Source organism: Culex pipiens, chromosome 2 (assembly GCF_016801865.2).
Source record: "Culex pipiens pallens isolate TS chromosome 2, TS_CPP_V2, whole genome shotgun sequence".
Lineage (NCBI taxonomy): Eukaryota > Metazoa > Arthropoda > Insecta > Diptera > Culicidae > Culex > Culex pipiens.
The window spans coordinates 59,177,852-59,191,242 of NC_068938.1; the positions used below are offsets into that span (position 1 = coordinate 59,177,852).

The window sequence follows — 13,391 nt, forward strand, 5'->3', positions numbered from 1 at the left end:
GTGCCGATAACGATGGCGGACATGTTGGCCGACAGCGAGGACCCCGATTCGGCGAAAACGTTCGCCGTGTAGTTTAGCATCGCAAAACAACCGCTAAATTGATTGAACGCCATCAAACAGATCCCAATCAGGAAGGCCTTCCGGGCGTGGGGCGTCACTAGAAAATTGGGAAACAAAATATGTCAGAGGCAACAAGGTAAACAACAAAGGTGCTTGCACGTGGAGACCCCGCAGAACATGGTGCTGGACAAAGGTCCACGTGTGACACAGCGCAGGTGAGAAAATTGTTTCTTTGTAGATTTTTATCTAACGTCGTAGAAGCATATTCTATGATGTCCCGAACAACTTTCCCGCATTTCAAAAATGATACTGCGTTTTAAAATGGTTGTTTATGCAACAATTTGTAAAAAGAAGATTTTTTCAGCACGAGTCCTACATAAACATAAATCTTGGATAAACAACAAAGTTTACCGAGTTGAACAAATACGACGATTGCTGAAAAAATAAGTTTTGCAACGAGTTGCTTACATAGTTTTTTGCAATAAAAAAAAAGTTTTTTTGGATAGAATTTTATGTCAAACATCCATGTGTTGAGTAAACTCACCATTCAAATAAAAAAAATATTGAAAAATGTTACCTTTCGATACCAGTGCTGAAAAGTTCCACTTATCAGCACCCATTAATTTTCCATGTTGTTATTTTAGCTAGAGAAAAGTAGGCCATTTTGTTGTTCGAATCACAAAAAAATAAGTTGTGTCACTACGGAATTGCAAAAAGCAGTGTTTTAAAATTACTATTCGTTGAAAATGGTACTTCTTTCAAAAACTGCCAAAGCAACCCCGTAATAAAATAAAAAATTGGTTTTGCTTACACTCATGATGCATACCTTTGACTGTTATTAATATTTGTTTCGAAGACATAACTTCTGGAGCAACATTTGAAAAGGGCGCATAAGCTTTTCTATTTTAGGGGATATCAAACGTCAACTTTTAAAAAAAATTCAGAATGTGCAAAAAAAACTTCGACCGAGTTATGATTTTTTGAATTTATACATTTTTTACATTAAATCTAAATATAAGCCGCAAAAAAAAATTCCGATGTAAAATCGAATTTGCAATCAAAAAGTACTTGAGTGAAATTTTGATAAAGTGCACCGTGTTCAAGTTACAACCATTTTTGGTATCTGTTTTGAAAATAGTCGCAGTTATTCATTTTTTTTAATAAATGCAAATGTTTGCCTACATTTGAAAAAAATATTTTTAAAAGCTGAGAAAATTTCCTATTTTTTGTTTTAATGGATTTTTATGATAGACAAAAAAAAACAGGAAAATTGGTGTCATCCATGGAGTATGTCACGCTAAAATCAGCAAAAACCATGTCACACTTTGCTACGCTAGCTCCAACCCCCCTCGGAAAATACGTCACGTTTTGTCGGACCGCCCCTCCCTTCCCCTCTTCTTAATTTTTTTGAACAATTTTGATAATTTATAAATCGGATTAGTTTTTAAAATTCGAAGTTGAAGGGTGTGTTTTGATTTTGAAATCAATATCAATAGATTTCATTCTGAAAATTTCTGAAAAGTTAACATTTGATGTCCCCTAAATCATATTCATAAAAAAAAATAAAATAGTGTTCTTTTGCAAATCATGTTTTTTAACCGTGTATCATTTTTTCAGGGTAGTCCTTATCCATACCTACAACTTTGCTGAAGTCACCAAATCGATCAAAAAAATTCCTTCTAAAGACACAGACTTTTGAATTTTCATATATCATTTTTGTATGGGAAGCTGCCTAATCTGTATATAAAATTATATGGATAATCTTATGACGCGCAACGCGCAAAAACGGGAAAAATTCCTTTTGAACTAAAACTGCGATATTTTCAAAATTTTAGCGATTACCTATATACATGTTTGTTACCAAAAGTTGCGTCTTTTAATTTACAATTTTAGCTGGTGACAAAAACAGGCACTTTCCATACGCCAAAATATCAAAAAAATATGTGTATTTTGAAAACATTCAATTTGACCATTTAAGTCTGATTTAGAAAAAATCAATTGTACAAAAATTATTTTAAAGAGTACACCATATTCTTTTTTTAAGTCACCTTTTTTAAAACGATTCTCGATTTACGCAACTTTTTTTAAGTCATGACTTAAAAGAAGAATGTCCATGACTTAAATCGAGAACATGACTTAAATTAAGAATCTTTGAGAATTCGTAATTTTTCGAAGAGTTTTCAAAATGTATGAATTGTATGTTATTTAGTTATGATATTGAAACATGTAAGCATAGTTTTGGAACATCTGGGATGTTCTAGTCCATCCGAAACTTCCGGATATTTTGAGCAAGAGGTTTACCAAAGAAACAAGTCGAAACTTCAAGATATTGACTACGGATCCTACCCAGACTACTTTAGTCAGTGTGGTAGGCTACAGTGCATTGTTGTAAGAACTTATTGGGATGTCCTGGGTCATCCAAGGACTCCCTGGAGTTAAGATCTGTAAATCTACCGCCGTAACAAGAAGGAGGTCGACGGTTTTTGAACCCGGAACATACCCGCATAGCTTCAGTGAGTATGGGGGACTACTTTGCTGGAGTGTTGGGATATGCTTGGATGTCCTGGGTCATCTAAGGACTCTTTAGAGTTAAGATCTGTGAATCTACCACCGTAACAAGCAAGAAGTCGACGGTTTTGACCCCGGAACATATCCGCATAGCTTTAATGAGTATGGTAGACTAGTTTGCTGATGTGTTGTGATGTTCTGGGACACCCAAGGACTTCCTGGAGTTAAGACCCATGGGTTCACCGCTTTAACGAGCAAGTGGTCAATAGTTATTGACTACGAAACATACCCGCATAGCTTCAGTGAGTATGGTAGACTACTATGATGATGTGTTGGGATGTTCTGCGACATCCAAGGACTCCCTGGAGTTAAGATCTATGAGTCTACCGCCGTAACAAGCAAGAGGTCAACGGTTTTTGACCTTGGGACAGACCCGCATAGCTTTAGTGAGTACGGTTGACTACTTTGCTAATGTATTGGACTATCTTGGGTCATCCAAGAACTCCATTGAGTTATAACACGAGGGTCTACGGCTGTAACAAGGACTTTCTGGAACGGGACATAACAGCAAAGAAGTCTATCATACTCACTGAAGCTCTGCAGATATTTCCCAAGGTCAAATACGTCGACCTCTTGTGTTTTACGTCAGTTGACCCACAGATCTTAACTCCAGGAAGTCCTTGAATGTCCCAGAATATCCCATCATATCAGCAAAGTAGTCTACCATACTCACTGAAGCTATGCGGATGTGTTGCGGGGTCAAAACCTGCTGACCTCTGGTTTGTTACATCGGTAGACCCACAGATCTTAACTCCAAGGAGTTCTTAGATGTCTCAGAACATCCCAAAACATCAGAAAACTAGTCTACCGTATCCACTGAAGCTATGCGGATATGTTCCGGGGTCAAAAACCGTCGACCTCGGGCTTGTTACGGTGGTAGACTAACAGATCTTAACTTCAGGTAGTCCTTGGATGTCCCACAACATCCCAACACATCAGCAAACTAGTCTACCGTACCCACTGAAGCTATGCGGATTTGTTCCGGGGTCAAAAACCGTCGACCTCGGGCTTGTTACGGTGGTAGACCAACAGATCTTAACTCCAGGTAGTCCTTGGATGTCCCATAACATCCCAACACATCAGCAAACTAGTCTACAATAATCACTGAAGCTATGCGGATATGTTTCGGGGTCAAAAACCGTCGACCTCTTGCTTGTTACGGCGGTAGACCTACAGATCTTAACTCCAGGGAGTCCTTGAATGTCCCAGAATATCCCTACACATCAGCAAAGTAATCCTTCATACTGAAGCTATGCGGATATGTTCCGGGGTCAAAAACCGTCGACCTCTTGCTTGTTACGGCGGTAGATTCACAGATCTTAACTCCAGGGAGTCCTTGGATGACCCAGAACATCCAAACACATCCTAACACCCCAGCAAAGTAGTCCCCCATACTCACTGAAGCTATGCGGAAATGTTCCGGGGTCAAAAACCGTCGACCTCTTGCTTGTTACGGCGGTAGACCCAAAGATCTTAACTCCAGGGAGTTCTTGGATGACCCAGATCATCCCAATAAGTTGTTACAATAATGATCTGTAGCTTACTACACTCACTGAAGCAGTCTGGGAATGATCTGTTGGCAAAATCTTGAAGTTCGACTTGTTTCTTTGATAAGCCTGTTGCACAACATTTCCGGAAGTTTCGGATGGACTAGAACATCCCAGGTGTTCCAAAACCATGATAAAATGTTTCAATAACATTTCTCAATAAAATATAATTGACACATTTTGAAAACTCTTCGAAAAATTTCGTAATCCCATATATTTTTAATTTAAGTAATATTCTCAATTTAAGTCATGGACATTCTTTTTTTAAACGATTCTCGATTTAAACACCCCCATTTCGTTGTGCAAAACAAGAATATGGTGTATTTAAAAATTGAAGGCAAGGGCATGCAAATTTCTATCGTCATAATCTCACTAATACGTAAAAAAACGAAACTATTGGCACTACGCCCCCCGGGGCATGGCCTTCCTCTAACGAGGGATTTCTGCTCCAGCGCCTCTGACGAGACAGGAGAAACTCACTAATACGTATTTTATGTTAAAAGCAATTGCTTTTAACTAATTTGCCAAAAAAGTAAAATTTCTAGCCAAATGACCTTTCCATCAAAAAATTGTTTCTGCTAATGGCAAACAAATAATTAAAAAAAAAAAATGGGCAGACATTTTGACAAAATGTTCAATACCGTTCCACGCAACTTGATGCCCATTTTCATAAGGTGTTGAATGGTTTTTTTTTTTAATTATTTCAAACACTAAAAATATTATTTCAAATCAAACAATTTTCCCCTCTGGCCCTTTTCGCAATAACAACACCGTACGAACCATACCTAAATCCTGCCAGCTCAGCTTGTCCTCGGCGGCGATGGATTGTTTTTCCTCCCGGAACTGTCCCTTCAGATTCATCAGCTCAAGTTTGAACTCGTTGGACACCTGCTGCGTGCCGTACCGGTAGCCCCGGTAGAACAGCAGAGCGTTTTCCGATTTCTGTAATTAAAATAGATCCACTTTTGTAGCACCTAGATGGAGCCTGGTAGTGAGGTTATCCTTTACGGTGTAATTGTTTTGCTGCATCAGATAAAACGGCGTGTCCGGGATGAACGAGAAACAGGCCAGGAAGAGCACCGGGAAGGCCAGCAAGATCCACGGGATGGTTTTGTACGGGAACAAATCGCCCAGGATGTACATTATCAGGATGCCGGCGTTGCACGTGAAGACCAGCGTGGAGGACAGCAGGCCCCGGATTCTGGAGTGGGATAATCGTTCAGGTGAGCACAACAATCGCTTAAAATAAACTTTTAGTTATTGGATTAGGCAAGGATTTTTTTCAGTTTTGACATGGCTGGAATTCTTTGACAAATTATGCCATTATAAATACGGTGAAATTAGGGGATAATCGCACTATAAACTGTTAGGATACATTGAAGTAATACTCACAATGACGCAATCAACAATCGACACTCAAGCCTTATTCATCATTCCATCAATTCTCACCTGTCCTCAGCGATTTCTCCGATAAACATCGGAATGACCATGAAGCAAACGCCACCGGAGAATCCCGCCAGGAATCGCATCACCATCAGATAGTACGGATTTGTGGCGATGATGACCATAATCCAGGAAATCTAATGAAGACCATCAAAGGCCATCGAAAATAATGAGATACCGTGAAATGATACAACACGCGTTGAACGGATGGAAGGACTCACAATCTGGGGAATCGCTGCCAGGCAGGCGGTCAGTTTGCGCCCGTACCGATCGGCCATCCAGCCGGAGACGGCATTTCCGAGGAATCCACCCACGCACATGGCCGCCCCAATCCAGGAGCCCTGGTCGGTCGTGATAGGACCACTGGGGAGGGGTGTTTCGGTGGATTGCAGCACCGGAATCGAGGGCGAGGTCCAACCGCAAACGAAGCCATAGCTTAGCGAGAGAAGGTTCACTGTGGGTCGGTGGATACGAGTGGTTAGATAATTGTAACAGTCTAAGTTTAGTGATTTCAAGGAAGTGTGAACATAATCCTTTCTGATGCTTTTGTCTTTGAACAGATTGATACAATTAAGTTGTTCAGACTCTGAGTCGATAGGTAACATGAAGATGAGTCAACGAGCACTTGAATTTAAATTCAAATAACAAATTGGAAAACAATTTCATCATAAATATGAAAAAAAGAAAATAAATAAGGATCTCACAAACTGGGCAAACTTCTCTCATAATGGATAATAATGGAGGCCACGTCGTCGAAGCTTGTTATGCCAAAAACTTACCGCAAAATGTGGCCAAATATTGGTTCCTGGCACTACCGTGGCCCTGCATGATTCCGGCGTGAGTGCTCCTGTCCGACTGGATGTAACTTCGATGTAAGGCGGCGGGAACCGTGCGCGCCGTTATCTGGCCATGTCAGGGTGCAAACAGTAGCAGGCGTCGGAGACTGACCAGGGTAATTTATTTGCCCGAGGAAGGATTAGGCCGGATTTCGTCTTATCACCGACGCGAGAAGGAAGAGCTCGATCAACTGCTGATGCTGCTGCTGCTGGACAAGTTTTGTGTCAACAGGTGTTTCTTTCGGGTGCCAAAAACAGCAGATGAATTTGTATCCCTTGGATTAACGGTGTTTATCCTTATGGTTTTGAATGGATGACGTTAAAATAATGTAAACTGGTGAAATTTGTGGTAGGACAGTGAACTGTAGGGGACCTTCCACAAACAAAGTGGGTAATTCTCCACCAACTCCCATGAACATCGAAAAAGTTGCCCCGACCGCTCTTCGATTGCGAGGGCATTGTTTCCCCTTATGGGAAGTTTTGGTTCCTGATCACGAATCCAAGGTTCATTATTCGATATCTGGTGACAAAGGGCCATTACGACCCCTTCCATTTTCAAACATTCCAAAAAAGACGTGTTTTTCAATAATTTGCAGCCTAAAATAGTGATGGAAATTTTATGAAAAAATGGACGCTCGATAATTAAAAGAAATTTAAAAAAATTCTGCCATTCTTCATTAAAAAAAATGGGACATTTAATTTTATGGGAATTTAATGCAGGGTTAGAGTTTTTCTTAAATTTGCTGGTTTTTATCAGTACTTCTTTGAAAAATAATTGGGATTAACGAAGCACATCAATCAGAGCTTTTTGCACAAAGATGCTAGTTACACACTTTTAATATCTTGATAATAAATTTAATTAAATTTTAATTTAAATAAATTAAGTGTAAATTTGAGGGTATAAATCCTTCTTGACTAACAAAAAAAAATTTTCTTAACTCATTTTTATTAGCTGGAAACTAGGAAAAAGAGCAATTCTCTACGAAATCGGTCTTTTTTCTTCAATTTTAATTTTTATATTTTTTTATCTGACTGAAACTTTTTTGGTGCCTTCGGTATGCCCAAAGAAGCCATTTTGCATCATTAGTTTGTCCATATAATTTTCCATACAAATTTGGCAGCTGTCCATACAAAAATGATGTATGAAAATTCAAAAATCTGTATCTTTTGAAGGAATTTTTTGATCGATTTGGTGTCTTCTGCAAAGTTGTAGGTATGGATATGGACTACACTGAAAAAAATGATACACGGTGAAAAAAATTGGTGATTTTTTTATTTAACTTTTTATCACTAAAATTTGATTTGCAAAAAAACACAATTTTTTTTTATTTTTTTGATATATTTTAGAGGACATAAAATGCCAACTTTTCAGAAATTTCCAGGTTGTGCAAAAAATCATTGACCGTGTTATGATTTTTTTAATCAATACTGTTTTTTTCAAAAAATCGAAATATTGATCGCAAATTTTTTTCAACTTCATTTTTCGATGTAAAATCAAATTTGCAATCAAAAAGTACTTTAGCAAAATTTTGATAACGTGCACCGTTTTCAAGTTGGTGACTTTTTTGAAAATAGTCGCAGTTTTTCATTTTTTTTTAAATTAGTGCACATGTTTGCACACTTTTGTAAAAAAAAGTTTTTTGAAAAGTTGAGAAAATTCTCTATATTTTGCTTTTTGGAACTTTGTTGATACGACCTTTAGTTGCTGAGATATTGCAATGCAAAGGTTTAAAAACAGGAAAATTGATGTTTTCTAAGTCTCACCCAAACAGCCCACCATTTTTTAATGTCGATATCTCAGCAACTAATGGTCCGATTTTCAATGTTAATATATAAAACATTTGTGAAATTTTCCGATCTTTTCGAAAACAATATTTTCAAATGTTTCAAATCAAGACTAACATTTCAAAAGGGCCAAACATTCAATATTAAAATTAAAAATAGTGTATTTTTGCAAATCAAATTTTAGTGATAAAAAGTTAAATAAAAAAATCACCATTTTTTTTTTACACTGTATAATTTTTTTCAGTGTAGTCCATATCCATACCTACAACTTTGCAGAAGATACCAAATCGATCAAAAAATTCCTTCAAAAGATACAGATTTTTGAATTTTCATACATCATTTTGCCTTCCTCACTGAGGTAAGGCTATAATCCTGCTCTAAAAATGAACTTTGTATAAAAACGTCGTAGACCCACCTTCATGTATACATATCGACTCAGAATCGAAAACTGAACAAATGTCTGTGTGTATGTGTGTGTGTATGTGTGTGTGTATGTATGTATGTGACCAACAAATTAGCTCATGTTTCTCGGCACTGGCTGAACCGATTTGACCCGAACTTGTTGCATTCGACTTGGTTTAGGGTCCCATAGATCAAGTTTTATACAGATTGAAGTTTCGATAAGTAGTTCAAAAGTAATGTATAAAAATGTGTTTTCACATATATCCGGATCTCACTTAAATGTATGCAAACTATGTCCGGGTCCATCATCCGACCCATCGTTGGTTAGGTAATCAAAATACCTTTCCAACGAGTCCAAAACATTGAAGATCTGGCAACCTTGTCTCGAGATATGGCCACTTAAGTAATATTGATGTACTTTTTGGAAGCCGGATCTCACTTAAATGTATGTAAGCTATGTCCAGATCCACCTTACTTACTTTTTTTACTTTTACTGCTCGTACAACCTCCGGGTCATGAGCTGTCTCCAGATGCGCTGCCACTGGACTCGGTCCTGGGCTGCTACTCTCCAATTTCGCTGCGGAACTCCCACACTTTCCAGATCTTCCTCCACTTGGTTCAACCACCTTGCACGTTGCGCCCCCCTCCGCCGCGTTCCAACCGGCTCCGAATTAAACACCAACTTCACCGGATTGATAGTCTGGTTCGGTTGGCGCGCATCCAGCGCGTCCGGCATTCTTGCGACGTGTCCGGCCCACCGGATTCGGCCAGCCTTGGCGACCTTCCGAATACTTGGCTTGCCGTAGAGTTGCGCCAGCTCGTGGTTCATCCTTCTCCTCCATACAGTGTTCTCACGCACGCCGCCAAAGATCGTCCTAAGCACTCGCCGTTCGAAAACTTCAAGCGCTTGCATGTCCTCCTCGAGCATCGTCCACGTCTCGTGCCCGTAGAGGACGACGGGTCTTATCAGCGTTTCATACATGGTACACTTTGTACGCCGGGAAAGGTGACCAGACCGTAAGGTCTTGTGGAGTCCGTAGTAGGCACGACTACCGGTGATGATGCGCCTCCGAATTTCTCTGCTGCAGTTGTTGTCCGACGTCACCAACGATCCGAGGTACACAAACTCCTCCACAACCTCGAACTCGTCGCCGTCGATCGTCACGCTCGGTCCTATGCGAGTCCTAAGGGACTCGGTTCCTCCTGCCAGCAGATATTTCGTCTTCGCCACATTCACCTTCAATCCAACCTTATCCGCTTCCCGCTTCAATTCGGTGTACCGCCTGGCCACATCCTCGAACGTTCTGCCGACAATGTCCATGTCGTCGGCGTAGCAGATGAACTGGTTGGACCGGTTGATGATCGTGCCCCGCATCGTTAGTTAGATTATCGAAAGACCTTTCCAATAAGTTAAAAATATTGAATATCTGGCAACCCTGTCTCGAGATATGGCCACTTAAGTGATATTTAATCTAATCTAATCTAATCTAATCAGACCCTAGCGCAGCCAATCTTTCGAAGGGATCCTGGAGAGTGCCTTAGGTTAGATGACGCCTAGCACTCTTCTTGTCATTTATTAACATTTGTAGTGCGCCATTGCATTGAAATGCATTGAAACATCACAAGCGTTAAAGCGGCCAGGCCTACTGCGTAAAGCCGTATCGCAGAGATGACTCGTAATTGGGTTGAGTTTGAGCACTGAGTGTTCGAACAACAACACAATTCTGAATCGACAGGGGAGGAAGAAGCGTGGGGACACACCACCATACGCTCCGAGATTTTGGTTGTATTCGTTGGGAGCACCATGCTAAGAAGGTTTGGTACTCCGGGACCCTCTGGGATGGGACATTGTATTTCCACGAATGCCCTGGACACTATTTGCCGTGGTTAAAGCGCCACAACTCGCTCTCTGTAACAGTATTCCTAATTCCAGTCCACGCTCACCAAGTCGTCATGGCCTAGTGGTTAGCATTTTTGCTTACCAATCCAAAGGACGGGGAATCGAACCCCGCCTCGAGCGACTTTGATTTTTCGTTCATATTTATCATTTCAAATTCATGTGTTCTTAACTTTCTCGTTGGGAGCAGATGGGCATCGAACCCAGAACCATTCGCTTACAAAGCGAACACCGTAACCAGTCAGCCACGGCCGCTCCATATGGCCACTTAAGTGATATTTATATACTTTTTTATTCCGGATCTAAAAAAAATGATGAAATTTGTGTACAGCTACAGTTGGTAATGAGTGAGGAAGGCTCCAACCACATAGGTGGATTAAGTTAGTTTTTGTATGGACAGCTGCGAAATTTGTATGGTATCGAAGCAACCTACGCGCGTGTTCGGACGGAAAGTTTTTTTCGCTGGCGTTTTTTTTTTCTCTTTTCAAAGAAGTGGATTATCCTCAAGGTTTTTTTTTAAAGTTTTCCGTTGGAGTAAAGTTCCGGTGTAGTTCATTTACGAGTGGAGTTCAGTTCTGATGGATCGCTTTCAATGTGGATTGGTTCCTGGTTCCTGCTGTTCCGGTGCAGTTGCTTTTACGATGGACTTCTGCTGCAGTGAAACTTTTCTGGCGGTTTTTCGGTTCCGGTGGATTAGAAGTCTTTTTCCAGCTGATGAGGAGGATTGTGGAGATAACAGCCTGTTTTCCAAGAGCAACAATCAAGGCGTTGTGGAACAACACTTTCCGGTTATATCGAGTTGGACCCAGGAGTTTGTGAGATCTATCCATTTTATCTATCATTATTTGATAGAAGTTTTTTTCCCTTATTTTATATAATATTCTATTGACCAAATGATATATCCATATTATCCCTTTCCCACCTTCCCTTTCTCCTATCCTCATTTCCTCCCCCTCCCAACCCCCCTCCCCCCCCGCCTCTAAATATTATTATCTGCCAAATTTACACTAACACACCACACCACAACTGATTCGGAGCGTTTGGTACGGTATGTCCACGCATCCTTCCTCCCCTGATGATTCTGTGAAATGTGATCCGTTCACAGAATCTGTCTCTGCGGTTAATGCAACGCAGTAGGCCTGGCCGCTTTAATTTTTGCTATACATTTTCGGGGTAACTCGGATGTACTGTAATCATTAATATTGACAAGAAAGGACTTGAGGCGTAATCTTACCACAAGTTCTTCCAGGATGCTTTCTTCGGACTGGCTGCGCTTGTGTTCGATTAGATTAGATTAGATTAGATTAGATTAGGACAGCTGCGAAATTTGTATGGAAAATTATATGGACAAACTAATGATGCAAAATGGCTTCTTTGGGCATACCGAAGGCACCAAAAAAGTTTCAGTCGGATTAAAAAATACAAAAAAAATCGAATGACCGAAATCCTAGAGAACTGCTCAAAAGCAATGTACCGTCAGTGGGGGTGACATTGGGTCTGGGGGTGAGACTGGGTCAAAGTGATTTTTTACGGATATTACCATTTCTCAGGTTCTTCTCAATGAAACTAAATTCTTTTAAATGTGTTGTGTAGGGGGCATCTATTGATGCCTTCGCTGAAATAATCTCGTTCTCAGAAAAAATCCTGTTATTTTGGCAGCTGTCTAAAGTTGAGGTACGTTTTTGGCCAAAAATAACCTCTCGAAAAAAATTTTTTTTCTAATATTTTTTGTTGGAATTGCTCGAAAACTACTCGAATGTTTGAAAATCTCCACATCAAACATTGTAGCATGTCAATACGATTCTTCCGAACAAGAGACACTGGTGGATGACTTGTTTTTTACCATATCGTTGTATTTGAGCATCATTTTAGTTTCATTTGACCCCTCTAAGGGGTGAGATTTGGTCAATTTTTAAACTATTGGCATTTCAGGTAGTGTTCATCAAAATCCGCCATATTTTGGGAAAATTTCAGTAAACAATTAAAGAACAAATCTACGTTGAAAGATTTTCGATGTTATTTAAATTGTTTTTGTTACTATGAAATTACGAGAGGTGTGTCGTTTTTTGACCCATAGTCACCCCCACTGACGGTAACATGATAAATAATTAACTTTTTCTATAAATTTAAAATGTGTTTATATTGTGCTATTTGAACTAACATTACTATTCTTTTCTGCTCAACACAATTTGTTTAAAAGTGAAATCTTGCAATAGCAAATTAATTTAAACTAGAGCGTTTTATTACTGTGAAATTTGAATGTTTCCACACATCACGCTACACATTTTACTTAGAACCCATTTCCTTCTACAGATTGCTAGCTGCACATTAGCCTGTCCCATTTTGAGGTCATGTCGAGGAATTTCAGGTGCTCACTTCTTAAATGATAGATTATGATGTTAGGAACAATGTTTTCTTAGACAAGAAAAAATAATAAAATACTTTCTCGCACCCCCTAGTCGATTTACTGAAAAAAGTCACTTTTTTGAACAAATTTTCTAAAATCGCTTGGAATCAATACAAAAACTGTTTCGATCAGGTGTGTATTATCTTCAAACGATAGGTTTTTGTCCATAGATTAAGATGCACTATCAATATTGGACCAAAATTTAAGTTTTTGGACTTTCCCAGGCGGATTTGTGTCGAAAAAATCGCATTTTTTCGAAACTTTTTTCAGAAATGTTCATTTAATTTAGGGTAGCATATTTTTCCCAGTAAAACCAATACATGCAGCTTGTAGGAAATTTCATGGCGAACATTTTTCCCTCTGAGAAAATGCAATTTCGACACTCCAGAGCCGAGATATTTGAGTTTTAGTGAGGAAAAAAGTGCCAATTTTCAAAATTTCTCAGA

General features: G+C 39.5%; 2 protein-coding genes across 2 annotated transcripts in view; one reads left to right on the forward strand and one right to left on the reverse strand.

Annotated features, from left to right (window-relative positions):
* The window catches only part of LOC120413594 (facilitated trehalose transporter Tret1-2 homolog), an 8,856-nt gene extending 2,313 nt beyond the window's left edge, over positions 1-6,543 (reverse strand). Inside the window, exons 1-6 of the mRNA XM_039574502.2 lie at positions 6,398-6,543; positions 5,840-6,072; positions 5,625-5,755; positions 5,184-5,376; positions 4,961-5,117; positions 1-157 (exon numbers count right to left, since the gene is read on the reverse strand). The exon at positions 1-157 is cut by the window's left edge and continues 58 nt beyond it. Coding sequence (XP_039430436.2) covers positions 1-157; positions 4,961-5,117; positions 5,184-5,376; positions 5,625-5,755; positions 5,840-6,072; positions 6,398-6,446 — 920 coding nt within the window. The 5' untranslated portion in view covers positions 6,447-6,543. The remainder of the gene's footprint in view (positions 158-4,960; positions 5,118-5,183; positions 5,377-5,624; positions 5,756-5,839; positions 6,073-6,397) is intronic.
* LOC120413627 (zwei Ig domain protein zig-8-like) overlaps positions 1-13,391 on the forward strand; it is a 292,919-nt gene that overhangs the window by 140,359 nt on the left and 139,169 nt on the right. The window lies entirely within an intron of this gene.